Source organism: Mya arenaria, chromosome 17, assembly GCF_026914265.1.
Source record: "Mya arenaria isolate MELC-2E11 chromosome 17, ASM2691426v1".
In the NCBI taxonomy this organism is placed as follows: Eukaryota; Metazoa; Mollusca; class Bivalvia; order Myida; family Myidae; genus Mya; species Mya arenaria.
In genome coordinates, this window is record NC_069138.1 from 6,202,885 (window position 1) to 6,220,737 (window position 17,853).

General features: G+C 39.0%; 2 protein-coding genes across 2 annotated transcripts; one reads left to right on the top strand and one right to left on the bottom strand.

The window, feature by feature from the left end:
- The first annotated feature begins 1,184 nt into the window (after positions 1-1,184).
- Positions 1,185-2,439, top strand: LOC128224395 (heparan sulfate glucosamine 3-O-sulfotransferase 3B1-like). Its single transcript, XM_052934220.1, has 2 exons — positions 1,185-2,013; positions 2,369-2,439. The coding sequence occupies exons 1-2, from the start codon at positions 1,185-1,187 to the stop codon at positions 2,437-2,439; spliced, it is 900 nt and encodes a 299-aa protein (XP_052790180.1).
- A 1,346-nt stretch (positions 2,440-3,785) lies between these two features.
- LOC128224863 (uncharacterized) lies at positions 3,786-11,976 on the bottom strand. Its single transcript, XM_052934945.1, has 5 exons — positions 11,295-11,976; positions 9,716-9,921; positions 8,558-8,719; positions 7,016-7,141; positions 3,786-4,637 (listed from the first exon to the last, which is right to left on the bottom strand). The coding sequence occupies exons 1-5, from the start codon at positions 11,840-11,842 to the stop codon at positions 3,826-3,828; spliced, it is 1,854 nt and encodes a 617-aa protein (XP_052790905.1). The 5' UTR covers positions 11,843-11,976; the 3' UTR covers positions 3,786-3,825.
- Positions 11,977-17,853: the final 5,877 nt, after the last annotated feature.

Here is a 17,853-nt window from a genome sequence, read left to right on the forward strand (position 1 = left end):
AAATAGTGATATACCCGAATAAAGATCGGTTTGGTGCAGAATCTCGGTTCTCCAAAAATGAAAGAAAAGTTATTTCTACCTTAGTAACCTACCCTTTGTTTGGAGATGTTAGTGAAAACATTAAGACCATTTTTTGGCCCTCGTTGTCAACCAGCACTAACCCTCTAAATTGGTCATGCGTCTCCAATTTTAACAAAGATATTTCTGCCGCCAAGCAAATTGCTCGTTTAAAAGCGGAGGTTATGTGAAACCATATTTTCTCTGAGAATCAGACTATCGCTTTTTAAATATTTGCACTTGACAATTCAATTTTGAAATATCGTAAATTTTTAACATATTGTCTAGACTCAAAAATCTAAATGGTTTCATATTGATGGTTTCGTATTTATTACAACCATTCAAAAACAAGCATCGTTAACCGCTTCTCAGAAACAATAAGCACTTTGACCAATTAGCCTCACTTGGCGTGGGAGAATCCAATCCAATAGTTAGGATTTTTTATTTCACATCAATGGGCAAAAGTCAAAGGTATGCTGGACATTAAAGGATTGATTTTACGATAACTGTGTTTGTAGTCGTATTTACAAAGGCATGGTTTTCAGTAATTAATTGATCCGGCTCTTTAAATGGCTTTTGTTTTATACGTTCAAGTTCGAAGTCCATTTTATTGTTCGCGGACCTAATGGAATTTTGTGTTCACATGAGTGCGTTTTGTACGGAATCCTATAAGGGCCATAGCGATCCCTCGCTATTTCACTAGTATACATGCATTTATATCTTCGTTTTGTATTTTTGTTTACTTGTCTATCTGTCTGTCCGTCCGTCCGATATGTTGAGTTTCAATGAAAATCTATGACGCCTAATGACTAAACGAGAGACTAAAAAGCTGTGACCTTCCAAGATGTCACTCTTACATCATCTCTTATCCAACTCACCCATGCGAAAATCATGAGATTTTGTGAAACATAAAATTTCTTCTTATATAATCTTATAACACTCTAGTACCAGCACGGCTCACAAATAGTTATTCATTTGGCTTGTAAACAGTTAACATACGTTTCAATAAAATGGCACCGAAAAAAATGCACTGCATGGCAACATTACTTTTTATAGTTATACTATTGTTCTTCATGCTCCTAGCGCCAGCATATGTGGATTTTCTTTTATACAATTTTCGGAGGGAGATGTCACAGGAACATTTAGATAGAGAAATGGACAGGATTTATAACACTGCACAGGATAATTTAGATTCAGAAACTGACACGTTGTCATCTAGCAATGTCGGTTCAGGCACATATGAAGCACTGCGAGAGAAATCCGATTTCCACCCAATTCCAAAACTGACTGGCAAATGTGTCAAGCGTTTTCCTGAAGCGATTATAATCGGTATACAAAAATGTGGAACTTACGCGTTGTTGTTCTTTCTGGATAAACATCCACAGATTGCTGGATGCCTTCATCCTCCGGAACCCAGGTTCTTTGATAAAGACCCAGACGCTGACGTAAGCTACACAAACTATTTACGGGGACTCTCCAAGAAATCAGTTGTGCGAAGTGCTGGGGTTATCAAATGGAAGAACAGCTTTGATAAATATAAAGAGATGATGCCATGTAGTTTTAAACAGCAAATAACAATAGAAAAAGATCCTGCATATTTTTACCAGGAATTTGTTGCTAACAGAATACAGCAGTGTGCGCCTGACATTAAACTGATTTTCATCGTGAAAAATCCGGTTGAAAGAGCAATTTCTGCGATCGCAATGTATCGGGCAAGATCAGAAATTGACAAGAATAAAACGGTAGATGATATAGTTTTCAAACAAGGTGATCACGGCAAGATGACCGTTAACGAAGAAGCGGTTTGTAACGTCACCAAGTATTCCGACTATCAATATTATATGCGTATGTGGTTAAAATATTTTCGTCTGAACCAAATGTTGTTTATTGATGGTCATAAATTTGAATCGGAGCCCGCCAAAGAATTAAACAAAGTAGAACGGTTTCTAAAAATAGGTACTTTCTTTAAAAGTTCAATGTTCGTCTTAAATGAAAAGAAAGGAAAATTTTGTTTTGAACTAGGAAATGATGAACCTTGGTGTATGAAAGGAGGCAAGGGCCGGAAGCACCCATATGTTAGTAAAGGCACGCTAAATACGCTTAAAGAATATTTTGCTCCGAAAAACGCAAAGTTTTTTAAAATGGTGAATAAAACATTTGATTGGGAATGACATTGCTCAAAATATGTTCATTTCATTTCCTTGATATGGAAATTGCTTTTTGTTTCATTTCCGTTTTATGGAAATAAAGGGGTATATCTATTAACGGGAGATTCTTTTCGATTGTTGATATGAGTACCATTGTTTTTTAGCGTTGTTTTCTAAAAAAGACACGACCACTAAACGCCAGTTCTACCACTTAACGAGGGTGAAAAGAGAATGAGCTGTCGACAATTTTTCTGGCACCACAGGTCGCACATTATTGAAACGAAATCGTAGCCAGCATGCTGTACATTTGTTTTTACACGGTACCACATTTACGATTTTCAAAATATGTCCGTTTGCTAAAACTATCAAATAAAATATAAATCATATTCACCTGTGTAGAAGTAAACACAGAGTACATCTGCAACACGGAAGTGTCGACAGCTCATTTTCTTTGCACAAGGAGGGAGCTGGCTTTTAGTGGCCGTGAAAAAATAAAATGATGACACTTGATGATTTGAATATGTAAATTAGAGCAAATATTTGGAACGATGTATTTTTACCCCTACGACTGTAAACAACCTTATGGAAATGCAACTTTTGGAATCTTATCGAAATTTGATATGAATTTTATTACCTCCTTATTATGAAGCTATTGTATAATGTTAAAGTAAAGACATAATAATAATAATGATAATAATAATAATAAAGACATAAAGGTAGTCCGTTTAGTGTAATGGATAGCGCATTGGGTTCTCACCAAGGCGTCCCGGGCGAACGTGTTCAATTCTCGGCCTTGGCGTATGTGAGTTTGGTTTGTGGTCACCAAGACTGAGAAGTTGCTTTTCTCAGGGCACTCAAGACTACATTCTCGCGCAACATCGTGCAAACGAGAGTGACTTAAAATAAAAAAGCTTTATTCACAATCGTTGTAAAAGAAATATCGTTTAAACTTCTGTATTGAAAATGTTTTATTTGAATGTGTATTTCACCATTAGCTTATAGGAACACTTTATTTTCTGGCGCTGGTCTACAACATACTTAAATATACATAAATTCACGCACGCACGCACGCTGGCACGCACACATATACATTCACGCATTTAACGAGGAATTAACATGTATTGTTCTAAGACTTATGATTGCTCAATTATGTAATCATTTCGACTTGAAAATAGGTTTATCATGGCTTGGCGCCACCTGTGACAGGATTATGATAATAGCTTTATCAAATGTTCCATGCGCAACATATGTCGATTTGGCTAAATCAGGAACATTCGGACATTAATCTTTAACTTAAGGCTTTTGTTGGTAATAAACTGGGTTTTGGTTTAATAATTGTTTAACGAACTGAGTATTTGTTTTTACAGTTTTACATAAAATGAAACCCCCTCCGAAGGCGGTTTCGACGGTTTGTTCCATCCGAAAACTAGCTCACTTTAAAAAAAAAAACATGGCGGGCAGTGATTAAACATGATTATCAATAGTGACCATTCAGCATATTAAGCTGTTACAGTCATGATAACCACGACTAATGTCAACAGACAAAATCAGACTTTATTCGTTAACAAGCACAAAATACATCAAATGCATCTAAAACGTCACGATCTGTAAATATATTACATTATATTGAGAGAATAACCCTTTTCCGTCTGGGCTTAGTTGGACTGTCATCATCTATTGGGGCGTTTTTGATGCCCTTTTTCATACAACTTATGACACCGTCATTATGTTCACCAGTCATGGGAGTTGCTTTATCACGTGCAGAATCTGAATTGACAAACACGTTATCGTTCTTCACTGTCGAAAAACCAGTGGTTCTCGTAATCAGACTTGCATTGTCTTCAGGTTGTGCTTTATCAATCACAGCAGGTTCAAAATCAACATGATCTATACTATTTTCTCGTTCTGCGATATTTTCTATTCTTTCATTTTCTTCGTTTGTGTTTTCCTTTGCAAGATCTTGTCTATCAGATTCATTTGCAATAGTTTCAACCCCACTAGCATGGTATTGTTTTGGTTCCTGTATTTGTTGGTTCCTTTTTAAATTATTCTGATATTGCTTAGAAACTCCAGTATGCTTGGACGGGCTTGTATTTTCCTGGCATTCTTTCAGTGTGTGTTTGTGTTTTGGGACACATTCAATTTTCTCTGATGCTTTTTGTATTTCCGACTGCGTGGACGGACTTGCATTTTTCTGGAATTCATTTGGTGCACTGGTGTGAATCGGCGGGCATATATTTTGCTTTAATTCCTTTGGTCCCCTAATAGGTTTTGGCGGGCATACATTTTCCTGGAATTCTCTTGGTATATTGTGGTTACCAGGAGGAGAATATTGAACGACTACGACCAGTGTATCGTGATAAGGGAACTTGGAAATTCCAACGCCGATTTCTGTCGTAGATTTCCAGATCAACTGCGTGAAATTCGACGTTCCTAAAAGAAATAAAAAACAATCAAATCAGTAAGGCATTTTTACCACATTATTATGCTTTTATTTTTAAATGCGCTAATATAGAATTGTTGAAGCACTATAAATCTATTGATAACAACAAATAGCTGATACCGATTTACAGCAAAACTTAGTTGTCCGGTTAGCGGAGTGGAAAGCGCACTCGCTTTTCACCAAGGCGACCCGGTCGGTTTCGATTCCCGGACTAGGCGCATGTGCGTTTGATTAGTCACCAAGCCGGACATGTTGGTTTTCTCCGGGTATTCCGATTTTTCCCTCAACACAAGACCACACTCTCGTGCAACCTTGTGCCCAACGAGAGTGACTTAGAATGTGTTATCATAACTTTCTCCACAAAGGTCGTAAAACTATATAATGTAAACTAACAGCACATGGGTATTTCTTGTTGACACAAAGAGCTCCCCCGTGACTTCCGATAATGGCTGTTAGCCTAGTAGACACTGTAATCAGTACAACCATTAACATCAAACGCGGTATCAAAATAATCACCATGGATACACATGTGTAGTGTACAGAGGTTTCACAACAATGAGAAATAATTGGGGATTAGTTCCTTACAGAAGCTATGGACTGCGCTTATAAGTATATCTATTTCTAGCATATTGGGTGAATAAACTTCCCGTTGAAGAAGGTTATTAGCGACTAAGTAGATAACACAAAGGGTTGCTACGAGATCCCAAGGAGCTCGGACCATAGAATACGCACTAGGCCAATCTTTTCTACACACATATCGTTCGAACGCTGTTTCGCCATAATAGTTTCTGGGGGCCGTTTTCTCAAAGGTCATATTCCATTTTGAATATGTCGTACATTGAAATGATCTTAGTGCCATGGTTAAATTATTTTGCTACATATTTTCGTGAATATTGAAAGTGAAAACATTTGAGGAAATAAAATAATAGATGTTATGCCTTTTGTGACATTTACACAGATCAAAGTTTATTTAAGTAACCCCTAAATATTTCATTGAAACGACCCCCACAGTACTTATTTTGAAACTAAGAGCTTGAATAGTCAGTTTATTACAAAGTTTCTTTCATTTTGATAGTAAAACTTTCTAATTAACTTGTGACACTCACTCAATATGTCAATGAAATTCTTATTGGTTGTCGTAAGCTCGTTAATAACATTGCACCACGTGATATCGTGTCACGCTCCAACATGAATGACGCAACACCATTGGTCCAGGACTGGTCACGTGGTGACCCCATATTTTTTTGCATAATTTTATTGTGTTTACTATCTTTTTATCGTACCAAAATGGCGTATTTGTTCTAATTCCATTGATTATAATTTAAGTGAAAACATAAGTAAATGAAACACTCCCCATCAATTGATCAATGTTAACCGACTGTTTGACGTGATGTATACGTTACGGGGTGTTAAGTGACCGAATATGGGATATGAGGTGCAAGGGAAGCCATATTCGGATTCGCGCTTCTAACCCCGACACATGTTTAACATACAGTACTTAACCATTAACACATTGACAATCGAACACGGGGTCGCAGGTTCGATCCCCCGTCGCATCGCTAAAAAAACTAATCGTCTTCCGGGAGGGACGTTAAATGGGGGTCCCGTGTGATAGTGCTATACACTGGTGCACGTTAAAGAACCAGGGTAGCTCTAACCAGGGTCACATTATGTCTGTACACTATGCTCCAAAAACCTAAAATGACTAACAATCTTAACGGGGCACTCGCCGAATGGGCGAGGCCCGAGTGCGAGTATAAATAAGCTTACACACCCACCCAATCGAACACATTAATATCTAGGTACGGACGCATATATAATTCAGCCGCTTTTTGGTGTGAGAATTATTCTAGCTTTTTATGATATTGATAATGCGGCCGAACCATTTCATCGTAGCAGCGCCTTTATCGTACTTATTCGCGAAACGTTTTTTGGTTTAACCTATATCACACAGTAGGCCATTGCTTTTTTATAGTGAAGATATCTTTCACCATATCTGCAATCTCACACGCATTTATCATTTCGCAACGAAAATCCTTTATAATCCGCACACTGATCTCTCGGGTCATAAATTAATCGCCATGTTAAGCCAAAGATTACTTGTAGCCTACATTGATGTCAGGCAATCGCGTGCACATAAACTTCGCATTGATTTTGATTGTAGGTTAATGATCTCAATACAAAAGTTGAAGAAAATGCCTATGGTTATTTCACTGTTAAGTAGAGTTGACGACGACGACGACGACGACGACGATGACGATGATGATGATGATGATGATGATGATGATGATGATGATGTTTATGTCGAAGAAGATGACGACAACAACGATGACAACGACAACGATGGAGATGACGATGATAATTTTACCTCTTTGCCAGCAATTTTGGTAGTATGTGTAATTCTTGCTTTCTCTATACCATGTGTGGACTACGTCATTTCCGGTTAAATTTATTTCCGGTTCAAGATCTAGAACCAAAATGTTTTCGCCTCGATCTGAAACAAAAAAATTAGAAAAGTAATGAATAATACACCTACATTAATGAAAATACTAGGATCTCTTTAAAGTCACTGCGTAACGCTATTGGGTATACAGAGTAATGAAACAAAATTATTTTTAATGGGGTTGGAGATAACATTGCTCTTGCGCGAAGACTGAAAGGTTCGAGAAACCAGGTTACATTACCCGACCCTTTAAGTGATATTAGTGGTGTGATACCTTATACACATTACCATTTATACAGGACTAAGGTTTCAGCTTGTAAAAAGAAAATAGTTGGCCATTATGTTTAATGTATGTCAACACCACAAACAACTAAAAGCACTCTGGGAGGCAGCAGTGTGGGTCTAGAGGCTTGGGGGACACAAGGTACCATACCCTCCTCCCCCTCAGTGGGCCAGCAGATGAACCCTGAAACCACCTCATATTGACTTTAAATTGATTCCTAAAACACTACATTTATACAGTTTTGTTTTATAAGTATCAGAAAATATTCTTTAATAAAGAGTTAAATTGCATAAACGAATTTATACGTGTACCCCCCCCCCCCCCAAACACACACACATAAATCCCTTGTGCCGCCACTGAGCTGAATAATCTGATAAGTGTCTCTCAACACCTGTTTATTTATGTGTCTTGATATTTGATCTCGGACATGTAACAGACGAAGACCATTTTTTTTATGGTTTCTGATTTCATTGCGTTATTATAATATTAGGTAGGTCGGGATTATAATATTTTTCGAATTGTTAATTTGAGTCAATGGGCGGAATGTTCAGGACTTTGTTAAAGTTAACAATGTTATTAATGAGATCGTTGTTAACTTTTTGAGCTTTATTTTTTTTAAGATGTGCTCATACATGTAGATAAAACAGGTATATGTGAATGGTTCTCTCAGATCTTGTAAAAATACTTCAGATCACAAGTTTATCGAATAAACTTTCAGATCATTAATATTTCTAAGTTTAACAACAATGACAGGAACAACGTTGTTAACTTTAACAGATAACTGTTTACCAGACGCTCAATAAGAGTATATTAATTCGTCTTGTCGGTACAAGAAACAGAAGATAAAGAAGTAAAAAAATGAAAAGGAAGAAAATAGTTTGTCCATTGGCAGTGAACATTTTGGAGACGATTGAAAAACAGATAAAATTACTATTATCCACTATTGAAAAATTTCGACGACAACGAAGAAACTACGACAATAGGAAACAAAAACGGTAATCAAAGATCAAACTCGATATATCGAACTATGTTTTGGTTACTTTGTATTTCGGTTATATCGAATGTTTGTTATCTCGAAATATTTCCTTCAGTCCCAATAACTTCGATATATTGAGTTTTGGTTGTACTAAAGATGCAATTTAATACAGTTATTTATATATTTTACTGAAAGTTTTTAATCGTACCGGAAGTATCGCTGTACTGCGCATATCCGCGCGCAGCTACTGCTTCCGCCCACCTCTGAGCGTCACGTGACAAAGATTTGGACTTGACGACTTCCTGTGACCCGTGCAGTTTACGACATTCGTTGTGGGCAACTAGGATTTCGTGTTTCATTTCTTTGAACCCTGTTAAAAATGAAAGGATATATGACAGAAAGATGGCACGAGACAAGATAGTTGTTTACAAACTTTCTGATTAGAAAAGTTAAGTGCAGGTTAACAGGTTGTATTCAAAATTCAAAATATCTAATAAAAAAACAATAAGACAATGAAAATTACAGGGTCAATCCCAGGCCCGAATTTCTCTAAACTTCTTAAGTCCCTTATAACAGGATTATTTTAATAATAATATTTTTGGTTTTCAGTGAATTGCGTAATGTTAACTTCTTTAGAGTTTTTACACTTCAGATAAAATTTATCTTTATGATAATCGCAATAAACCATTTTTCATTTATCAAAATTCAATTTAAGTATGTATTTTGGCTAATTGAAATAAGCTACTTAGGCCTGTTAAACTTAAGAAGTTTCGAGAAATTGGGGCCTGTTGTCGAAATCTCAAAAATAAAACCTCTTTAGTAGCTCAAGACCAATGGACTAGATAAAAAACATCTTAAAAGCTCCACAATCAGACCACACACGCATCGAAATATTCCTTCTGAGAAATGATGAAATTAAGGCATCGGAAGTGTCAATTTAACACGAGTTTGTAAGAACATCAGCTCACATTTTTAAAAAAACCCCACCAACCTCACAAGTAACGGTCATTCGAAAAACCTCGGCAATATTGCATCAAAAACAACCTCGGATGTATGTCGGTGTATGTAGTTCGTAAAATTAATAATAATAGTAGTAATAATGGTTATTTGTAGTGTTTATATGTGTATCTTTTATTGCTAAGTTTAAATTGATTCACAATAAAGTTTATAATTGCATAAATGATTAACATTCATAAGAGTAGAATCTTTGGGCTAGATGTCAAAGTTTATATTACTACGCGAACGACTTGCAGCGTGTTGAAATGTAAATTGTTATGACGTCGTATTTGAGGTCATTTTCGATGGAAAGTGGCGGAGGTGCTCAGGCTGATGTCGCGGTATGGCTTCAATGAATATTTCAACATACTTTTGAGTAACATCCGGGCCTTTTCCAATTCACATGGTCCTACTCCTGGCACTGGCCAACCTTCCCACATATGAGGAGCGACCTTAACTCTCCAGTCATGACTGACGTCACAAAATGCGTTGTCATCTGTGACGTCATCACAGGAACTCCATGGGCAATCGTGGTCTAGCACGCTGTCGAAGCTTGCAGTTGATACTGATCGGACTCTAAAGCGTCACAAATGTTTTTAACTATTTTTACAGTTCGGGGATCTTGAAGGGACTAGACATCAGACAATAGCAATAAAAATAACGACGCGTGTAACTTTCTCGGTTTTTGCGTATGTTTCCATTGCTAAATTTACTTGGTTTGTGTACAACGTAAATTCAAGTAAATTTGAAAATAGCGTCGGTATATGCATATGTACTAATCACCAGACTTTCACATGCTTAATTTACACTATTAATGCACCAGTCAATTGTAACCACGCCCCCCCCCCCCCCAGGTCCGGGGAATAGCGGGGACTTTGTCTTTCGGTCAAGCCAACCCCGGATAAAATCTCCGCCCTTCGGGGACGAACAGATGGTCAAATCCCGCCAAATGCCCCCGCACCCCAGGGAGCCTAGGTAAGGCAAATTCCCCGCTAAATTTTGAGCGAAAATAAAACCACCGCATTCACCCGGCACAGCGGGGCCACCTGAAAGGTAAAAACACGGCCCATTTCCCTGGCTATCCCCGGTATACCCCCGGACCTGGGGGGTGGGGGGGTTGGATGTGGTTACAATTGACTGGTGCATAACTCGGAAACCATGATACGCTATTTTTAAACGGGTAAACTCAGCTGAGACAACAACAAAATAGTCTTGTAATCATGTAAAGTGATGTATAATCGGCCTCAAACTAGCTCGTGTTGACAAGTCTATACTTTATTTTAAGTCATACTGTATTTGCCAATTTTGGGACCATCTGGTGTCTTGTCCCTTTAACAGACAGTTAAGGGTTTACTAAATAGTTACAGTTAATGTTTTTAATGCACGATGTCCATCGATTGAATAATTTCATGCTGTTATTAATGCTCCAAACATGAAAACAATCTCTGTAAAATCAAAATTGCATCTGAATGAGATTAAACATTTAATAATATTACAAAAATTAAAACTATTTAGAACACAACCTACATTATAAGCCAATGAAATTCCAGATACGAAATCATTAAGTGCTAGACTTAATCATTAAGAAGTTCACCTTTCACGGGTGTTTAAAGGTCCACCTACTGTCACTCATCCAATACACACTCCCTGCGTCAGATTTTGCATTGCCAATGTATCAGCTAATGAGGTTGTATTCTTAGTCAGTTATATGACCTGAAGTAATTTCTTAATGAATAATAAGGGCTCGTTCGCTTCGCTCACTCCGCCCATTCATATCAATGAAGAATTTACTCCACGTCATCTAACAATTACTTTAAACTGATTCGTGTAAGAATAAATCGAGGGGTGAAAGCGAAAAGGGTTATATCTTCTTCTTTATTTAATGCCACTTAGAACCTTTTTGCATTCACCCCTCGAAATAATATTGTTCATTGCTTTAATATATTTACCTTCGTTCAGCATACCAAGGAGTGTATGATCGATAGGGCAGCGTTTTTCCGTCTCCATGGAAACAACATCCGTATCCTGGCACGTGCGCTCTACACTTCACACTCGACCAAATACTCACTGAACTCGCACACAAACTTCGTAGACTTTGACCGAATCTTCGTTCAATCGGAATAAATCGTTTGAGGCCATCCGTCAAATCTATGGTTTCAGAAAAATCCACAGACCTGCTGTATCTTAAATTTGATTTTTTAACCTTATTCTTTTTGTATTTAAACTCATTGGCGTTAGTTTTATTGGAACGTTTTGGATTACATGAAAGTAGTTCCGATTCCGACGCGTATCCGCTGCCTAGACAGTTTACCCTGTCTCGTATTTGATTTATATCAGTTATGACGTCATCATAAGCGTGACGTAATCGTGTTTCGAAATCTCGCGCAACGACCTCTTGCTGTAGACACAAATTGTCTTTTAGGTCGTCCAACGATTTCTGTATGCCCAAGACGTCTTCAGCAATTGAAGTATCAGAGTTTAATAGTCCAGCATCCATCTTCAATCAATGATTATTTATTTTTTTCGTTCATTTTCTTTGAATATCTACATTATATGCCTGTGTTTAAGATTAAAAGTCCATATACACGTTTATAAAATGATACACTTATTTTTAAATCTTAAAAGTCTGAAATTATTAAAAATGGTTAAAATCTCACGGATTCGTATAGAAGTCGCAGTAGAAGAAATATAAATATATACACTGTGTGTAATAGTTTACAAACACTTTCACATAATAGATCACAAAAAATAAAATTCATTTTGCAATTTCAACACTTTTTGTATTCGGTTTAGCTGTTCTTTAGCTATTGTTCTTAATCAATAAACGATCTCGTATTTTGTTTAATCCGGAGCTTAAAATTACTGAAACGTAATCGGAAACAATAAACAATGATCACTCACAATTGACCGACGCGTTAATCCGTTCACGCGATTAATTGGGCTTTACAAATTTGAAAGTAAAACCAAACATGTGCGCAATTGCATATTTATGGTATTAAAGTTTTTTTTTTTTTTTTTTTTTTATTTAACTTGTGCCATTTTTTGTATCTAGTTCTTTATGATATTGTATTGACTCTCAATTTATTTATTTACTTATGATTATGTGACAAGAATACAACTAGTGAATTAATAGCACTGGAAATTGACTTTTAATAAATTAATTGTCAATGTTATTTAAAAAAAGAAATTTAATCTATTAAATTTAAACTATAAATAATAACTGCTCGGCTGGCAGCGCGCTTCACAATGAAATTAGCGCTAAAACAGCGCCACCTATCACCTAAGAATTATGGGAAAAAGGTGACGTCAGAGAGCGCCTAATAATGATCGTATATATACTTAGTATTGGAATGAATGAAATAAAGAAAACTTGACTTGACTTCAGCTTAAACACTTTTTTGGAGTATGTTTAAAGCTGCAATCTTACAGATATACCATTTTACAACTTTTTTTAATATTTTGTCTTGGAAAGACCAAATTTTTGCGTACGTATCTGTAAACCAATGATAAAAGACTGCTGACAAAAGATCAGATCGCAGATGTTCACATTTCCGTTCGAAAATTAATGTTTTATGGCTTAAACAGTTACTAATGATTTAAGAAAAATGCATAAAACATCATTTTTTGAACTTAAATATAAATATCTGCGATCTTATTTTTGTCAGCAGTCTAATTGAACTGATTTCCATGGAATTTTGCAAAAATTGACTCGTTTCAGAAGAAAACATAAAACAGTTGTCAAAACGTTCGATATGTGAGAGTGCAACTTAAGAACGATTGAATGTCCATGTGAAGTACAGTTTTAATATTTTTTTATCATATTCTTTCCGGGCGTTCATAGAGATCTATCTGTGAACTAAAATTAATATTTAACTGTTTAAATGATGATATATGTAAAATAAATATAAACGGCAACTAACATAGGTTCATGTATTTATTTGAATTTTAATGCATTACCATGTGAAACACCCGTTGAAACACTGCACACAAGGTAAACACACCCGTATAAAAACCGCACACAAGGTAGACACACCCGTATAAACACCGAACACAATGTAGACAAACACGTATAAACACCGCACACAAGGTAGACACAACCGTATAAACACCGCACACAATGTAGACATTCTCGTATAAACACCGCACTCATGGTAGACACACTCGTATAAACAACGCACTCATGGTAGACACACCCGTATAAACACCGCACTCATGGTAGACAAACCCGTATAAACACCGCACTCATGGTAGACACACCCGTATAAACAACGCACTCATGGTAGACACACCCGTATAAACAACGCACTCATGGTAGACACACCCGTATAAACACCGCACTCATGGTAGACACACTCGTATAAACAACGCAATCATGGTAGACACACCCGTATAAACAACGCACTCATGGTAGACACACTCGTATAAACAACGCACTCATGGTAGACACACACGTATAAACAACGCACTCATGGTAGACACACTCGTATAAACACCGCACTCATGGAAGACACACCCGTATAAACAACGCACTCATGGTAGACACACCCGTATAAACAACGCACTCATGGTAGACACACTCGTATAAACACCGCACTCATGGTAGACACACCCGTATAAACACCGCACTCATGGTAGACACACCCGTATGAACACCACACTCATGGTAGACACACTGGTATAAACAATGCACTCATGGTAGACACACCAGTATCAACACCGCGCACATAGTAGAAACACCCGTGTAAACACCGCTCACAATGTAGACATTCTGGTATAAACACCGCACTCATGGTAGACACACTCGTATAAACACCGCACTCATGGTAGACACACCAGTATAAACACCGCGCACATAGTAGAAACACCCGTGTAAACACCGCTCACAATGTAGACATTCTGGTATAAACACCGCACTCATGGTAGAAATACTCGTATAAACACCGCACTCATGGTAGAAACACTCGTATAAACACCGCACTCATGGTAGACACACCCGTATAAACACCGCACTCATGGTAGACAAACCAGTATAAACACCGCACTAATGGTAGACACACCCGCATAAACACCGCAAACAATGTACACATTCTGGTATAAACAGCGCACAAATGTAGACACACCCGAACAAACACAGCACACAATGTAGACACACCCGTTTAACCACTGCACACGAGGTAGACACACTCGTATGAACACCACAAACAAGGTAGACACACTCGTATACACACCGCACACAAGGTAGACACATCCGTATAAAAACTACACACAATGTGGACACACCTGTATACACACTGCACACAATGTAGACACACCCGTATAAACAATGCACACAATGTAGAAACACCCGTGTACACACTGCAAACAATGTAGACACACCCGTATAAACACCGCAAACAGGGCAGAAACACCCGTATAAACACTACAGACAATGTAGACACACCCGTATACACACTGCACACAATGTAGACACACTCATATAAACACCGCACACAAGGTAGACACTCTCGTATAAACACCGCACACAAGGCAGACACACTCGTATAAACACAGCAGAAAAGGTAGACACACTCGTATAAACACCGCACACAAGGTAGACACAACCGTATAAACACCGCACACAATAAAGACATTCTGGTATAAACACCGCACACATGGTAGACACACCAGTATAAACACCGCACTCATGGTAGACACACTCGTATAAACACCGCAAACAATGTACACATTCTGGTATAAACAGCGCACAAATGTAGACACACCCGAATAAACACAGCACACAATGTAGACACACCCGTTTAACCACTGCACACAAGGTAAACACACTCGTATAAACACCCGTGTACACACTGCACACAATGTGGACACCCGTATGAACACCGCAAACAAGGCAGACACACCCGTATAAACACTACATACAATGTAGACACACCTGTATACACCACACACAATGTAGGCAAACCCGTATACACACCGCACACAAGGTAGACACACCCGTATACACACCACACACAATGTAGACACACCCGTATACAAAATACACACAAGGTAGACACACCCGTATACACACCGCACACAATGTGGACACACCCGTATACACACCGCACACAATGTAGACACACCCGTATACACACCGCACACAATGAAGACACATCAGTATATACACCGCACACAATGTAGACAAACCCATATACACACCGCACACAATGTTGACACACCCGTATACACACCACACACAAGGTAGACACACCCATATAAACACCACACACAATGAAGACACATCCGTATATACACCGCACACAATGTAGACAAACCCGTATACACACCGCACACAATGTTGACACACACGTATACACACCACACACAATGTAGACACACACCGCACACAATGTTGACACACCCGTATACACACCGCACACAATGTTGACACACCCGTATACACACCACACAATGTAGAGACACCCCGCACACAATGTTGAGACACCCGTATAAACACCACACACAAGGTAGGCACATCCTTATACACATCACACACAATGTGGACACCCCCGTATACACACCTAACACAATGTGGACACACCCGTATAAACACCGCACACAATGTAGACACACCCGTATAGACACCACAGACAATGTAGACACACCCGTATAAACACCGCACATAATGTAGACACTCCCGTATACACACCGCACACAATGTGGACACTCCCGTATACACATCGCACACAACGTAGGCACTACCGTATACACACCCCACATAATGTAGACACTCCCGTATACACACCACACACAATGTAGGCACACCCGTATACACACCGCACACAATGTAGAAACACCCGTATGCACACCGCTCACAAGGTAGACACATCCGTATACAAACCACACACAATGTAGGCACACCCAAATACACACCGCACACAATGTAGACACACCCGTATACACACCGCACACAATGTAGACACACCCGTATACACACCGCACACAATGTAGACACACCCGTATAAACACCGAACACAATGTAGACACACCCGTATAAACACCACAGACAATGTGGACACACCCGTATACACATCGCACCCAATGTGGAAACACCCGTATACACACCGCACACAATGTAGATTCTCCCGTATACACACCGCACACAATGTAGACACTCCGGAATACACATCACACACAATGTTGGCACACCCGTATACACACCTAACACAATGTGGACACACCCGTATAAACACCGCACACAATGTAGACACACCCGTATAAACACCGCAGACAATGTAGACACACCCGTATAAACACCGCACACAATGTAGACACTCCCGTATACACACCGCACACAATGTGGACACTCCCGTATACACACACCACATAATGTAGACACTCCCGTATAGACACCAGTCACAATGTAGGCACGTCCGTATACACACCGCACACAATGTAGACACACCCGTATACACACCGCACACAAGGTAGACACACCCGTATACACACCACACACAATGTAGGCAAACCCAAATACACACCGCACACAATGTAGACACACCCGTATACACACCGCACACAATGTAGACACACCCGTATACCCACCGCACACAATGTAGAAACACCCGTATAAACACCGCACACAATGTAGACACACCAGTATAAACACCGCAGACAATGTAGACACACCTGTATAAACACCGCACACAATGTAAACACACCCGTATAAACACCGCAGACAATGTAGACACAGGCGTATACACACCACACACAATGTAGACACACCCGTATACACACTACACACAATGTAGACACAGGCGTATACAGACCACACACAATGTAGACACACCCGTATACACACTACACACAATGTAGACACACCCTTATACACACCACTTGATGGATACACACCCGTATACACACGACACACAATGTAGACACACCCGTATACACACCACACACAATGTAGACACACCCGTATACACACCACTCACAATGTAGACACACCCGTATACACACCACACACAATATAGGCACACCCGTATACACACCACACACACTGTGGACACAACCGTATACACACCACACACAATGTAGGCACACTCGTATACACACAATACACAATGTAGACACACCCGTATACACACCGCACACAATGTAGGCACACCCGTATACACACCGCACACAATGTAGACACATCCGTATACACACCGCACACAATGTGGGTACACCCGTATACACACAATACACAATGTAGACACACCCGTATACACACCGCACACAATGTAGACACGCCCGTATACACACCACACACAATATAGGCTCACCCGTATACACACCACACACACTGTGGACACAACCGTATACACACCACACACAATGTAGGCACACTCGTATACACACAATACACAATGTAGACACACCCGTATACACACCGCACACAATGTAGGCACACTCGTATACACACAATACACAATGTAGACACACCCGTATACACACCGCACACAATGTAGACACACCCGTATACACACC

Excerpts from the sequence above, each read along its gene's own strand:
- LOC128224395 (XM_052934220.1), top strand. The coding sequence starts at position 1,185 with ATGTCACAGGAACATTTAGATAGAGAAATGGACAGGATTTATAACACT. Across the intron at positions 2,014-2,368 it reads AGAACGGTTTCTAAAAATAG|CGTTGTTTTCTAAAAAAGAC; the intron begins GTACTTTCTTTA and ends ATTGTTTTTTAG.
- LOC128224863 (XM_052934945.1), bottom strand. The coding sequence starts at position 11,842 with ATGGATGCTGGACTATTAAACTCTGATACTTCAATTGCTGAAGACGTC. Across the intron at positions 9,922-11,294 it reads CCTTGGTATGCTGAACGAAG|AGTCCGATCAGTATCAACTG; the intron begins GTAAATATATTA and ends GTGACGCTTTAG. Across the intron at positions 8,720-9,715 it reads GGCCCGGATGTTACTCAAAA|GGTTCAAAGAAATGAAACAC; the intron begins GTATGTTGAAAT and ends CATTTTTAACAG.